Genomic DNA, 16,242 nt, shown 5'->3' with positions numbered 1-16,242 from the left:
GGTGATCATTACATGCTCCATTTTTAGGACTTTACCTTTCCTGGTGTATGATGCAGTGATATGCTGTTAACTCACTGGTACAGTTCTCCTCCTGCATCTTTACTCGCATCCTGCTGACTAGCAGATGGAGCGCCGGTGTTGTGTGGCTTATTTCACCGCACAACACCGGCGCTCCATCTGTTGTAAGTCCAACAAGTTTGTCCCAGGGCAGTTTCTTTTCCTGTCGTTGTCCCGTGCATTGATTTAATGTTCAATATTTCCTCTCCACGGATGAAGATGGCCAGCTGTGCAATGTCCATCATGTCTGTACTTTCATCCACAGCAAGAGAGTATGCAATAAAGTTTTTGCTTCTTTCACACAACTGTGTTCTTAAATCAGTGGCCATCTCACAAACCCGATCAGCAATCGTATTTCTCCTCAGGCTCACATTTGCCAAAATCTGCGTTTTGTCTGGACACAAGACAACGCACAGCTTCATCATGCAGCTCTTCAGAGTGGTACCGGGCTGATTTGGCTGTCTCCTCTGCTACAATAAAATTTTCTTTCACAACAGCTTCACTTTGTGATTTTGCTCTGGTGGAAAACGTCTGCTGAAATGTCAGATTCTTCTTTAGCTCTTCTACTTCTGTAGTTTCTGATCTGCATTTAGGTTTTTCAGCTTATCCTGACGTTTTGTCTCGTAGTGCCGTCTTAAATTAAATTCCTTAATTACAGCCACATTAGCTCCACTAATAAGACACACAGGTTTACCAGCAATGTCTGTAAACATATATTCAGTCACCCATTGGCGCTGAAAGGCTCTGCTTTCAGAATCAACTTTTCTCTCCACCATTGTGAGCGGCTAGCTTCGCAATAACAGAAGTTTGACTTGATTGACGCGGGAATGTTCCCAGTTAGCCTAGCGTTCAGCAAGGAGGCTGCAGCGCTGCATTATGGGAAGATGCTGGATCTAGGTTTAGGGGTTAGATTCATGGGGGTTAGGGTCAGTGATTGTGGATAAATTTCAGGGGGTCAGGATTAAAAATTAGGAGTCAGATTAGAGATGGTGGCACTGTTGCATTACCAAGTTCCTGCTCTGAATGTTTAACTTGTTTAAATAGAGAATACATGATATATGTTTGTGTTTGTGTACAGACATATTCACATAAATAAAATTATATTTAGCAGCAGTCGGGCAATTCTGTATTCAGAATTATTCAATGTGAGCAGGACAAAAGTGGGTCTAAAAAGCTAAACGTTACATAAATTATTAAAAAAGAGGTCAAGTTTAGTAAAAGTGTGAGGATTAGAAAGGTTGGGAATAAAACTGAGGTTAGAGAAGGGGTGAGAAGGTCAAAGAAATGATTGTCAAAGACACTCGTTAGGGTTAGGGAAAGGTGAGAAGATGGTGTGTTCAAGTTTAGGGTTAGGGTTAGGAAATAAAGAAGATGGGGAGTGCTTGGAAGAAGTGAATGAGACAAACTGACTATTTAAGGTAAAAACACATGAAAACAAAGCAAATCTGAGAGCTGATAGTTCACCATGAATACCAGAAGTTTACTGATCTTGTTTATTCAAGTTAAATCCACTTAATTTTGAGTGATCAACTCAAGTACAGTGATGTCACATTAACAGAGGGGCAGGAACATCTGGGTTTCATGCTGTTAAGAATAAAAATATTTTGGAGTGAAACAAAACAAACCACAACTCAAGCCAAACGCACCCAAACCTAGTCCTTTGGCTGTGAGAGGAGGAGAAGGTGTGGTCAGGGCTGATAGCTCAGCTGTTGGGGGTTTGGACGAGCCTCAGTCAGTCCGTCAGTCAGTTGAGCTGCTAACACAGAGTGAGAGCACGGGTTAAATATAGAGCAGAGCCTCAGTGCTGATGACCGGGAACAAGCAGGCGTAAAGAGAGAGGCTGAACATCCTGCGGCAAAAAGAGAACTTATTTTATTTCAGCTCAGAGAAAGAGTCTGTTTATTCTCATCTCTGCCCTCGCACGATCCCCTCCCCTCTCTCTCTGTCTTCAGTTCTCACTCATACTCTCTCGGCCAGTGAGCATACAGCCCAAACTTGGAGAGGACAAAGCTTCACCATGCTCCAACTTTGGCAGAAAAGGAGACACAGTGAAGGCTGGATTTAAGATTTAAAGGAAAGAAGACAGACACGCTGGTGTGGTGAGTGCTGGAGAAGAAGTGAAGTATTAATAAGGACTGGAGTCATTTTGGGACCGAACAGCTGTGACACTAAGAGCTACCAGGTTTGTAACTCTGATTTCTGGCTTGTTTTGATATATTTGTTTTAATTTGCCACAAAGAAATCTAGAAAAACATCTGACCACTACTGAAATGGGTATGTGCCATCATATTTGCCAACATGCCAATATCATAGACCGATAATTTTGAAAATATATTGGCGTATACCATTACTGAAACACCTTACACTGATGGAAGCAAAACAGTATTTATAATTTTTTTGCGCATTTATTTATTGTTTGCAGTTATTATACAAAAAACAGGACAATCATATAAAAACATACTTTTTCCTCAAATATTCAGAAATGCAAAGATACAGAGATCTGTATAAAGAGTTGGTGAATCACAACTGCTATTAAAGAAAAAAAAAATCCAGACAAGATCATCTGAACTAAATTAAATGTCAGCTAACAGAAAAACTGAGATAAATATAGGTTTTATATCACCAAGTAAACAGTATGAGAAGTTATCAAAATGTTTATTTGAAATTAAAAAAAACTCCACAACAAATAAATATCCAGAGTCCAAATATAATGATTAAAATAAAGAAATCAGGATATTTCAATAAATAAAGCAGTTTACATTAAAGATTTGTTACAGTAGTTTATATCAGCTAATTACTTAAGGTAGTTTTGAAGTGTTGTTCCATATTATTGGCAGCTGAATTATTTCCCGTTTTTTCATCAGAAAAAAATCAGACAAGCTTGGTGTTCTGCTTCCTTGTAACTTCATTCACTAAATAATCAAAAATACTAATAATCAGAAGTGTGGAAATGTTATATTTAAAATGTGTCTTGTCGATGCACAGCAACATCAGTCATACAAATGACGTTGCAGAACCAAATAGTCAGCTGAGGGAGGAGTTCAGGGTGGATGGACGGGTCAACAAAACATCAGCAGTGACTCAAACCAAGCTATTTATGGAAGCCTGACTCATGACGGTGGATTTGATCTGTAATGGAGTGAAAAACGTGATCTAAGCTAAGTGTGATGTGTGTGCGTTCAGTTTAGAAATGATAACATTATTAGTTATTATTAGGCAAAAATATTTTAAGGTCATTGCTGTAAATCCAGTTAAAATGGTCACTAATTAACATTTGCTGCTTTGCGACTTTTATAATACTGAAAAATCAACAGGATTTCCAACTACCTTAAGACCTCAGAGACAAAAATATGAAGCACATTTTTATGAGGTTGGGGTCAGGTTTGAGCTCACAGGCTAATAAACCTCTTCATGAACCTTTTACCTCACCTGTAAATGTTTTATCAATTAAAGCATATCCAAATAATTCATGATGAATGATTAAACTTACTCAGAATTACTGAAAGCGGTAAAATGTTTTTTGTTTACAATTTAACGGGTTTAAAGGCCTTCCTTTCCAAACTTGATTATTTCATCACATACTGCACATTCATGATGCAAATTCTAGACTCTAAAAGGAGAGTGGGAGGCCATGCTCTGGTTTCCCACACGGATCACTTTAATAAATGTCCAAAGAAAAACTGTACTCTTATCCCATGCCAGGTTTTTCTAATAGATTTATTAATATAACCTCCAAATCATAAATTTGTCTGCACAATCTCTTCAACAAACAACATCCTTTAACCTAGAAATGGAAAATATGACAGAAGCAGATGATGCAGTAGATGTCTGCGCGAAGCTGGCAAAAATAGAAAGCGTGTGGAGTTACAAAACAGAGACACAGAAAGGCTCAAGTGTCACAAATAACATTCAGAGTTCAGTTTGTGCAGCATACCACACCCTGCATCCCCCAACCCTTGACTCTGATGGGAAATCTGGCCGAACAGTAGAGGGGACAGATGTGTGCACAGAGAAACAGTGTAGTAGATTTGCACCATCAACAGTTGAGAAAGAACTGTTGTGAAAATGATTGTGTAGGACCTAAACACCTACTGCAAACCAACCACACAATTCAGGTATTTAATGGACAAAAGGATGACGGTGCTGCTAGACAAAGATTGAGATCAAAAACATCTGAATGACCCATGATACCTGATGGTCCACCATGGAGAACTGAAAGAGGAAAAGAGTGAAAAGAAAAATGACAAATGGCGATGTGACTAAATCTTGGGTGGACAAGTGTTCGAGTATTTAAAAAGTCTAGGAAACAGACTGTAGTGTCACTGACTGAAACCATAGTCTTCATAGCAAACACCAGGGTCTCACTATGTTATAAACTCAGGGATGGGATTAGTAAGACTGGCACAGTCACTGATCCTAACTCTTAGGTTTTCGTGCAGGGTTAATGTTGTGAAGAGGTGCATGTTAACTCAAACCACCATCTTCAAACCTAACGTTGTAGCAAAGAAGTCAAATGGCAAGTCGGGGGAAAAAAAGTAGAAAACAAAAATCTCCAAACCAGATGTTTGGCTGTTTGGCTGAGAAACCTGCGGGTTAATACTACCCCCATGCTTTTAACCTTCCAAAACTGGCGTGGTACATCTTTAATACAAGACTGTTGTCTCCACCTAAACACAGGGAGGAGCTAAAATCCTGCAACATAGTGATTTGATGGTCAACAATCAGGAGGAGGAGCAGGCCATCCGCTAACTGGAAAGTTGGTGGTTCGATCCCTGGCTGCTCCTCTCTGCATGCCAAAGTATGCCAACATACTTCTGGTTCTGGAGCATGAAGCCAACAATCTGCATAAACCTGCATGGTTTTTAAAGGCCAGCAGGGGGTGACTCCTCTGATGGCAAAAAGAAATCTGTCCTTAACTTGGTTTCTGTGTGAGCTTAGTAAACACTTTCCTGATGAGTTTATGGTCTCCGTCTCTAGTTTCAAGTCTTACTTAGTGCAGGAGGATTTTCAGTTTGTGCCTTTTGGTCCCACTTGAGTTAAAAAAGCAGGGTTTGGTTAATGACTGGCCTACACTGACACGTATTGTCCCTGAGGTTCTGAGGCACCCCTTGCTAGTCAGCTGAGTTTTTGAAACTGAAAAGACTCAGGGCTTCTTAAACTCTCTCGAATTCTTGAATTTGATTGGTTGACAGATTATACAGCCAAAATTGATCTTAAATGCAACAAAAGCGAAGTGACCTTAATCATCTCCTTTCCAGGTCCTGCTGTTACACTTGGGATCTATTAGAGCAGCTTTGTATGATTCACAGTTCAAAATAATCCTTATTTATTTCATACTGGGCCTCAGTACAACCTCTCATTTCATGTCATTTCTGTAACAAGCCATTTTGGCTCTTCCCCCTTTGAGACAACTTGATTCTGATTGGCTGTCTCTTGCAAACAGAGGGATTTAAGATGGGATCATCAGGGATATCCACTTCCTGTGGCATCATAGGGGATTGCAGGGATTTCTTGAACATGCTGTACGCTGACTTCTTCATTTGGAGCAAGAGATACATGACAGAGAATAAGGAAAAGCAGACTCGGCTCAGCTTTGTGTAGGTGCTGTGTGTAAACGAGAAATTATCAACCTTTTAAATAAGGCTGAAGTGGGGCCAAAATAAAACCTTCAGAACTAAAGTGTAAGTGTGATCAGTTAAATGCTTTCAGGCGTCATTTAGATGTATAGTGACGGCTTCAATAATGAGTTACTGGAATGGAGCGACACCCACTGAGCCACGCTGAGTGTGTCGTTACTGAGTCATGAAAGGATCGTCTGTGAGACACTCGCTCAGTGAATCAGTGAGTTATGACTCCCTTATTCACAGCCCAGTAAAGGCTGGTTTCAGGAAGCAGTACATCAGGAGGCATTAATTTAATAGATGTTTTACCAGAGTGCTTAAGCACCGCTCAGCTGAGAGACAAGCTCTGCTCTTTCCGACACAGTTTCTACAGCAGCTGGGCGGAGATGCTGCAGCAGGAAAACAATTTTCAGTCACACAAGGTTTGTTGTGTCCAGACTGAAATATCTATAAGCAGCTAATGAATGGAAAACATGAACGTTTGTGCAAGTATGCTCTGCAGTCAAGTGCCATTAGTTTTCCTGAATGAAAGAAAACTTGTGTTACACTAATAGTAGTAAAGATGTACTGTGTTATGGTTTTATGGTATTCCAGAGATGTAATGGGATCATTATGAGGGGAACGTAATTGTAAAACGTTTTTTGAATTATAGCATGTTACTTCTGGTGGAGGGAAAAGCCCCGCTGGGTTGGTTCAAGCCTGCCCAGGACCTTCGTGCTGCACCCTGCTCATCCACCCCTATGGTCTCCTGTAATTTGGTCTGTTTAAACACTTTGACTTACAGTTTTTTCTGAATGCTTAAACCCTAACTGTGATTCCTGTAGCACAATCTCTAAAACGATTCAGACTTATAGCAAAACCACTCACTGAGTTTGCAAAACTAAAAGCACAAAAACTGCTTTGCACTCAGTTTGCAATTTTGTAACACACACTTTGCAAAACTGTAGGCACAATTCACTGCACAACACTCAATTACCAAATTTCCAACACACTCCTAGCAAAAGTATACACATGTATGGCTATCATTAACACTAATTTGCCAACTGTCTGGCACACTTTCACATGTGAAAACTTCTTTAGATAATTAGTTCACTTTGCAATCAGCCTAAGCACTATAATACAGGTAAGCTGTGTGTGCGGAGTACAATGGAGGGAGCAGGAAGAGTGAGAAGTAGAGGAGGCCGAGGAAGAGGACGTGGAGGTGAAGAAGTAGGATGAAGAGGACGACAAGGACAAGGAGGAGCAAGAGGAAGACGAGGAGGGGGGAGAGGAAGACGAGGAGGGGGGAGAGGAAGGGTAGGAAGAGTAAGAAATAGAATTGCTGATGACATCAGAGCTACAATAGTGGACCATGTAATCAACCGTCGAATGACCCTGAGGGTAGCTGGCCAACGGGTCCAGCCTAACTCGAGCCGCTACACTGTAGCAAGTACCATAAGGACATCTTGAAATGAGAATCGGTGAGTACAGTCACTTCGCACAAAGATTTGTAGCACTGCCATATGCCAATGAGAAACACACCAATACCATTGATGTAAAAATACGGAAATTGTTACTTTACAGAATTGCTAGATGACCAGATGCTGGGGCAGAGGAAGCATGTTCACTGCAGACCAAGTAACCCATATAGTCATTATGGCGATTGCAAATAATCCTATACTTGGAAATAAACACTTGTGTTTGTTTTGATGTGTTTGAATAAACACCAGTACTTGAAGTTTGGATCCCTCTATGCTTATGGATCTATGACAGAAGTATGAGCTCAAACTGACATAGCCTACCTTGTGCACAGAGAAAGCAAAAGCCAGATGTGTTTTGTATTCATACCATCAGTGTGCAGTTGGCGCATTGTGTGCTAAGTAGATGATGGCTTGTGTGTACTGTTTGATACGGAAACACCATTTTTACGAAGGTGTGAAGAGTTAATCTAGCTGTGTTTGCTTTTGCAAGAGAACTACAATGTTTTGATTATTGGGTGACAGGTTTTCTTATTTGTGTGAAGAGGTTTGCAAAATTAGCCAATAGTTACAAAAAATGTGCTTAAGCAATCAGAAAAAACTGTAATCATTGAGAGTCAGTGAGAAGTGTTTAGCAGTGGTGCAGGCTTGTTGGTCTGACTGGCACTGACTGTATAAAAAATGCACATAGCGATAGTGATGTCACTCATTGGTGTAGTACCCCTTATTGTGTAGCTTCAGTGTTTTAGGATTCTGGTTGCATCATGTCAGGTGCAGTAGGCAGAATGAAGGACCCAAATGCAGGACTTGTACTTGGAATGTAAACTTAAAGCAGCAGCTTTTTTCGTTGGGAAAAATCCTCCATAAAATAACTTACAAAAACCAAAACCCTGAACATGGAAACTAAGAACTTAACACTTGGAAACAAGGAGCAGGGAACTAAGAATAATAGAAACCAGAAACCTGGAGAAACTTACAGCACATAGAGTATTACAACAACAGACAGAGGAAAACACAGGGCTTAAATTCACAACGGAGTAACGAGGGAATAGGAAACAGGAGGAAAACAGAGCTTGGACTAATCTGACATAACGAGACGTGGAGGAAGCAAAACCAAATGCACTGAACACAGGACAAGGAACTATCAAAATAAACAGGAAACCTTCACAAAGATGCAGACTTGACACTGTGACATGGAGACACGACTGACTAGGAACATGAAACACAGAGACTAGAGTAACTAAACATGGAACACAGGGAAGGCATAGAGACAGAAAACTAGAAACTAGGAATTATAAATATAACACACATAAAAAAAATTAAAGAGAACCAAACCCATGAAAAACAACAAATCAAATAATATAACTTAACCCAGAATTACACAGACCCAGTAGTGTAACACCTCCATGTTGGTTTGTGAAACAAAAAGGGAAAAAACTGTACATACACAACACACCAGCGCATCCGGATGACATTGAGAGAAAATCCTGGAATTTTAATTTCCAAAACTAGAGCACAAAACAGCAGATGTCTGTGAAGGCTCTCAGTCATCCAGGTCATCGTAGTCTAAGGAGCTTGGAAAGAAAAGCGTCTGGACTTCTTTAAGTGGCTTGAAGACGTTTCACCTCTCATCCAAGAAGCTTCTTCTGTTCTAGGGTCAAATGGTGGAGAGTCCCAGATTTAAGCCCTGTGGGAGTATCCCATCGAGAGGGACAATCAATCCCCTAATGATCCTCTACCTAATCACATGAGTAGGTCACAATCAGCCAAGGTTTCGGGTGAGCTCATGGTGAAACCTAGCCCCACCCTATCATGTGATTTCCTGAGGTCAGATGGCCCGGGATGTGGGGGTTAAGGCGTCTGGGAAGGGATCTCAAAACTGTATTATAGATGGCAGACAGTTGGTGTCTTAAGCCACCACCTCTGTTCAAAGATAGTCGCTCACTGTGGACATAAATTGCTTCTTGTGACCTTTGTCCTTAAGATGCAGATGGACAGCTGAGTCTTGTCCAGTGGAGGTGGCTCTTCTATGTTGTACCATGCGTTTGTGAAGTGGCTGTTTGGTCTCTCCAATGTAGAGGTCTGGGCATTCCTCGCTACACTGTACAGCACACACTACATTGTTAAGTTTGTGTTTAGGAGTTTGTGTAAGCGTTCTCGGACATTGAAACGGCTGAAAACGCTTACGCTCCAGTCATGCGCATGCGTGCAATGCAAGACGATTCGACCTGCCTCATTTCTGTCTGCCGTTTATTTACTTTCCGGCTCTTTGAAACATTGCGGTAAAATGTTGAGGAAAAGCACCGAGTTTTTTAAATGGACTTACAATGAGGTGGAGTTGTTGCTGCGAGTAACACAAAAGTACAAAGTTGGAAAAGCAAGTGAGAATTAAAGAATTTGAAGAAAAGCTATCTGGAGCATGTACAAAGAGATATTAATATTTAATAGGGCTGTCAAAATTGAGAGCAAACAAAACAACTGCTGTATAATGCCCTCCGTCAATGTCATCGTTTTCGAAAAGGCTCCAGGTTCGCTGTCCACACTGCGAAGTGAAAACGGCGTTTTCAAATGTATCCGTTTTGGAGAGCGTTTTCAAAACGCTGCGTTTTCCTTTACAAAAAACGGCGTCTCAGTGTGGACGGAAGGTCAAAACGGAGAGAAAAAGATGCATTTTCGCAATACCGTAGTGTAGTAGTGAACATAAGTTGGTGGGAGAAAGAAACCACGGTACACGTGGCAGTATCAAACCAGGATAGAGGGAGGAAGGAAGGGCAGTCCTGTATTGGTGTAATGTGGATCCATCCCTGTGGCGACCCCTTGGAAAATAAGGGAGTGGCCAAAAGTGCTCAGTCAGCTGTGTGGAGTTAGTGTTCTTTCTGCACACACACGGGTGCTATGGGTGCTTCCTCCCACAGTCCAAAGACGTACGCATTATTTTAACCAGTGATTCTAAATTTGTTGCTGGTGTGAACGTTTTGTCTGTGTTAGCCTTGCGCTGACAGATGACCCTCAATGACTCTAAGCTGGATGAACATCCATCCATCCATCCATCTTCGTTCGCTTTATCCAAGGGGCAGCAGCCTAAGCAGAGAGGCCCAGACCTCCCTCTCCCCAGCCACCTCCTCCAGGTTATCTGGGGGAACCCCAAGGCGTTCCCAGGCCAGCCGAGAGATATAATCTCTCCAGCGTGTCCTGGGCCTGCCCCGGGGCCTACTCCCGGAGCAGACCCAGGACAAGCTGGATGAACAGTTTTGAAAAATGGTTGAATGGAAGAAAACAGATTTTCTGTAGCACCTTCTTAGGAATAAACCCACAGTAGCATAAAACATGGTGGGTTATGTGGAACTGCCTGGACCCAGGACACTGTCGTAAAAGAGAGTTTTAATCTCAAAAATGTATTTGTTTAGTAAAACCTTAACAACAGAAAGAAAAAGGTGCTCATCTTACTCTTTCTGGTGGCTAACAAAAATGTAAAAAAATAAAATAAAAATAACCCTAAAAAAATTCCAGGTAAAACAAAATTAAAAAACAGAAAAAAGTAAAAAATGAATACAAAAAATTCCTTCATTTTAAAATCTTACATTGTACTGTATTTTAACATTTTGTTTCTGCACATAAAAAAAATGAAGATTGGAAACCATCTGAAAATATTTTAATCATGTATTATCAGATGAAGTCTGCATATTTGTGAAATCTGGACCGATGTGCACTATATAAGAAGCTTATATATTGTTCCTTTACTCCTTAATGTTTGTGCACTGGACTCCTCGGGCACAGCCGGACCTGACACAGGCTACAAACCTTCACATGTTTCCTTTGGATTAATTTCATGGTTTTGCTTTGGTTCTGATTTTGCTTTGAGGATTGAACTATACATCAGACGTCTCTTCTTCTATTTAAAAATGTTCCCGCTTTTATGTGTTTCAGAGCTGAACATTAAACAGAGAAGGTCTTTAACTCGACCTCCTCTCTGTTGTTGTACTCAGCATACTCCGACCCTGCCCAGATCTCCTGGGACCTTCCCTTTGCTTTGCTAGCTATTTTAAAAAGTGTGCATACAGGCAGCAAAAAACAACAACAAAAAAACAAACAAAAACCAACGGATGGGAATAAAAAGCAGCATAATTAAATTTTTGAATGTGGAAATTGTTTGCTTGACCCGTCCGTCAGCACGTTATTTTTCAAAATTATCAAACATAATCTGCAACATGAAACCACTGATTAGAGTTTGGTGGCAATCCAGATGTTTGATTTGCACCAGTTGTTTCAAATCCTAACAGGATATTAAATGGGTCAACATATGTCTCCTCTAAACTGTTATGATGAAAGAGCGGATGTGTTTGGGTGTAACGGTTTGTGAACGCAGCGCTGATGATGACCAGGATCCCAACAAACATTCGAACCATGCAATTCATAAAAAAGATCTCATCTCAACCCAGCTTTCACAACTCAAGAGTTTCTTCTTATTGTGTCATTTCATCATCTTCTGTGTCTCTTTCCTTTTAATTTCCCAATAACTGGAATCTTTGGGTTTCAGAAGGGGTGGTTCTTCTGAGATTCCTCAGTCATAATCTGGTGCAAAATCAAAAAGTAACTAGTCAGAAAAAAGTTTTGAGAAATCACGTTTTTGACTTCTGCTTCAGGGTTATTGTGCTTTGTGTTGCAAAATAGATCTTAGTTCCTTACATAACAGTGGTACATACATTTGATGCTTCTGGAAGATTTCACCAAGAGGTAAAAAAAAAACTAAAAGAGTTTTGAGGTACACCACAAGCAAACATGGACTGATACACTGACGACGAGGTGGGATGTGAGAGTTTGCATGAAGCTATGTTTCTAAGCAGTGCGAAACATTTATAAATGCAGCTGAATGACAAATAAAGTAGTTGTATATGTTAATAAGAAGTTTATAAATTGAGTATTTTCCAGAACTGGTCAAACAGTTGATTATAGGTATCTCCTTAATGATTTAAAGAGCTGAAAATGACAAATTTAGTGTTTCTTATTAATGTCTTGTAGTTGTGAGGAATTAATCAGTCCCTAAGCATTATTAGATCTTGTAATTCTCCATTATAATCCTTTGATAGATCAGAAACTTGTACCCAAAATCCTTACTGCCTGGGCTCCGTGCCATAGGGTAGGATTACTCCGTTATCTGGATAAGTGAAGTGAATAAAACTTGATGTTTCCAAGTTTGACTCAGCAAACGTAGATAATGGAAAAGATTTGCTTCTAGGAATAGCTCCAATGTTTCCAGTACATTTATAGGTGGACATCAGAGGTGAAAATCGCTTTGCAGATCCAAAGCAAACACAATTAAAGCAAAAGATTAATCCCTCATTTCTTTTTGGCTGTTTTAAAATACCCTCCTGGTGGTTGTGAAAACTTGATCAAATGTTTGACTTGAATTTGGATTCAAGAAAAAAAAATGAGGAAAAACTATAACTGATTTCTAAAACCGTTGCAGATTCTGGTCACATTAGCCTTTAAATTCTCAGCTTCAGCTTGTAACAGTGTGACCGTATCTTCCATTTGCAACCCAAGGCCAACTGATAAGACAGGAACTATGAGATCATTCTGCTAATTCAGCTCACTAATCTGTGTGGGACCAGCGTCCGCCGTCATGTTTGGTTTCATAACAACAACTGCTGTTCCCATGACAGCATAACAGGGAGCAGAGGCGAGCACTGCATTTGTTTGGCTACACTTTTCTGTAGCAATGAGGAGGGCATATCAAACAGCTGATAACATCAAGATGGATCACGCTGGGAAAGATGGGATGTTGATGTTGTGGCAAGCTGTCTGAGCTCAGCCTTGAATTTGCCATCATATTACAAGGTAGACATACTGCACTCTTATCCAAGTTTGAATCATATTTATTTTTACTCTTTCAGAAACCCTGAAGTAGGGACATAATGTCCTCCAATATCTGGACTGAGACTTTGTCTGTTTGATGCATTTGATGTGTGATCTGAACCTTAATATTTACTGCAAAGGCTTCCTTATGACCCAGGTTGTCACACTGTAAAATCCCCCTCTTTGACACTCCTTTGGGTGCTGAAATCCAGCAAGTTTGTTCCCCTCATTCACCTTACACAGTGATTGCTTCAATAGATTAGTCCTAAAAACAGCAGAACCAAAGAAAACTGGTGAGAACCCTAAAATAAGTTAAAAGATCCATCGATCCATCCATGCACCCATCCACCCATTCTCAGGCCAGATGAGATAGTTTGTCTCCAGGGTTTCCTCCCACTTGGATGGTACTGGAAAACCCAGTCCATTCTCATCCACAGGGCATTGGTTTTCTATACATGCTGTAACACAGCGGTGTGATCTGCAACATACAAAGATGGATGTAACTTCTGGGTCTGAAACTAATTTGCAAACAACTGAAATCTTCATTCTTTCTAGGGGCCAGTAGGAGGTGACTCCAGTACTTCCATAAAAAACTTCTGCTTAAATCGTGGAAGTCTGTGGGAAAATGACCCAGTGCTCCCTCATATTTACCTCAGTAAACACTTTCCTGCTAGTTTCCAGGCTTCTGAATAAAACACGAGGTTATTTTTGTAAATAAGGGTCTTTATTCAAGTTAAACTGGAGGATTACTGTGGTTGTGCTCATTGTCAAGGGTTTCACAGTGAGATGGACTGCTGTTCATCACATATGGTTTCAAAATAAACACAAAATGATGCAAGAAACGTCAGCTTAAGCTCACAACAGGACTTCACTAACCAGTGGATGAGCCATGGTGTGTAACTCTATGCTCTGCACTTACCAGTGAATGAAGTGATAACGGCCTCCTCGTTGGCTGAAGAAGCCACATGCTGGCAAAAGACTGATAACGACTGATAACAGCCATTCAGCCGGCTGATAACAGGTATCAGTAATTCAAGGCTCTCATTAAATGTTGATTTAGTTATTCAGGTTCTCCTATCCCAGATTTTCTATTTAAATGTAGATCTTCTTCATTGATGTGAGAAGCCTTACGCATACTTAATAAATCTCTGTCCCCTTTAGTCAGTATGGCTGTTTGTGATGCGGTGGGAGTCTTATGATACGGTCCAAACTTATTCCTCTCTCATGACTCATTTCTCGAGTCATGCATGTGGTGGGCTGACCACCAACCACTTGAGATTGGTCAACGCTCAGGAGCTAAACGGCTTGTAAAAATTTAAAGCGACGTAAAATGAGCAGCGTTCAAACCCTCGTGATATCCTGCCTCGCTCTCACTTCACCCGCACCCTCCCCCTCCTCCTCCTCTCAGAGTTTATGAGTCAAGTGACTTCATACTCAGTCCATTTGAAAGGCATGTGGGACTTGGCTGCTGGCCTACTGCATGTTGGGATGATGTCAGCTCTCTGGACTGGTCACCACTGATTAGAGCTCACGCACAAACTCCTGGGAGGAAACCTGCCTCATATAAACCCGAAGAATTTTAGCCTCGATGACTGACGAGGTCCGAGAATGCACCAGGGTTTGGATGGTTAAAACCTCCTAATTTAGGAGTTTTATGGTAGAAGCAACAAGAGATTAGATTTCAGTATGATCATTTATGGTGAAACTACAGCAAACAAACTAAATTCTCCATGAAGCTGAGAGCATCTCAGCTATTTAAGCTTGAGCAGAATTATTAAGTGGATAAAAGCTCCCAGAGAGGAGGAAAAGAGGAGGAGGAAAGTGAAACTGACTGAGAAGATTTGTTAGGTAACAAAATATTTTTTTAATCTAATCTGCTGTCCAAAAACCATAACATTTTAATGATAATTAAAGGGTTCTGACAAATATGTTTAAAAAGAATAACTACCTTGATTATGTTCAGTGCAATCATTTCCTCCTTTCATGAACTGCTGCTTCAACTCAGAAGATGATCAGAACGATAGTCTGTTAATTTCACAACTGACTCTTTGCAAGGCCACCGTAATTATCTAAGGTTACGTGATTTCACTTGGACATGTTGTTAATAGAATTTCAATTCTTCCTCACCTTTATCAGCTGATGTTACAAAGCTTTGCCGTTATAAAGCAGTAGCACATTATATAGTAATTGGAAGGAAGGAAGTTTGGGGAGTGAAAGTACAGTTTATGCTATGTTAATAACTACATAAAATCTTGAGTAATTTACGTTTACATTAAAAAAATACGAGGTACAGACCAGCTTAGAGCTCCTGGTCCTGGAGTCCTTTGGGCCAGCGTGTCTGTTTACTCATTGAATAACGTATACATTTTTTTTACATGGTAAATCCTTTTACCATGTTTACACATCATGTTATATGCTATCCGGTCGTTAAGTCTGACGTCACTAGCCGTGTCTGGGTCTAAACTCCGTTGCAGGTCCATATATCAAATGATCACTATGGCATTACTGAGAGTTGAAAAACTGTCTAGTCTTTCATCTTTAATAAAATGATCAGCGTTCTGCTCTACCAGGTGTAACAATTGAGTTTAACATCCAGGCATCCATGAAAACGGAATTTATGATATTTAACGGAGTTAGAAGTTAGCAGGGAGTTAGCTCGCTAGCTTCTATCTAAATACAATATAGCATGTCCTGACTGCGGGGTTTTGGAAACAAATTAAAACGTACAGCTCTGTTATCACTTCCAGCATAAATGAAGACAGGAAACTAAACAGCAGTGACGTTTGTAGGGTTACTGAAGTTTGGCTAGCTGGTATGTAATGATTAGGGTTGCCAACCGTCCCTTAAAATACGGAATCGTCCCGCATTTCGAAACAAAAGTACACGTCCCGTATTGAGCTAATAAGGGACGCACTTTGTCCCGTAATACAGTGAGAATCAAAAGTAGTCTATAACTTTTAATGGAATTAACGCTTTGTTTGAAAACATAATTCCCAGCCCCTCTCCTGCTTTGTGACCAATGAGCTGACAGCACACTTACGAGTATGACAATTCAGATTACCACTCATCTCATTGGTCAAGGAAAGGTCGCTTACGGAGAAAATACCGGAAGACAACAGATGACCACAACAAGAAGCATGGTCAACAGGGAAACAAACGCCGACACTGCGGTGCAAGTCTCGGACGACAGTACACCTAAAGCTGGGCAAACACTGTGCGATTTTTTCAGTCACGTTATTCAGCTCCTGCTC

General features: G+C 40.6%; 1 protein-coding gene across 3 annotated transcripts in view; it reads left to right on the top strand.

The window, feature by feature from the left end:
* The first annotated feature begins 1,778 nt into the window (after positions 1-1,778).
* LOC309689485 (filamin-A-interacting protein 1-like) overlaps positions 1,779-16,242 on the top strand; it is a 54,392-nt gene continuing 39,928 nt past the window's right edge. For 2 of the 3 annotated variants that reach the window (XM_082505946.1, XM_082505943.1), the window contains exon 1: positions 6,362-7,138. In XM_082505946.1, coding sequence (XP_082362072.1) covers positions 7,129-7,138 — 10 coding nt within the window. In that variant the 5' untranslated portion in view covers positions 6,362-7,128. Of the gene's footprint in view, positions 2,240-6,361; positions 7,139-16,242 lie in introns of those variants that run through there. The other variant, XM_082505944.1, reaches the window with a different exon arrangement.

Source organism: Aulonocara stuartgranti (assembly GCF_965226115.1).
Source record: "Aulonocara stuartgranti genome assembly, chromosome: 15".
Taxonomy (NCBI): domain Eukaryota; kingdom Metazoa; phylum Chordata; class Actinopteri; order Cichliformes; family Cichlidae; genus Aulonocara; species Aulonocara stuartgranti.
This window is presented reverse-complemented; position numbering and strand designations above follow the sequence as displayed.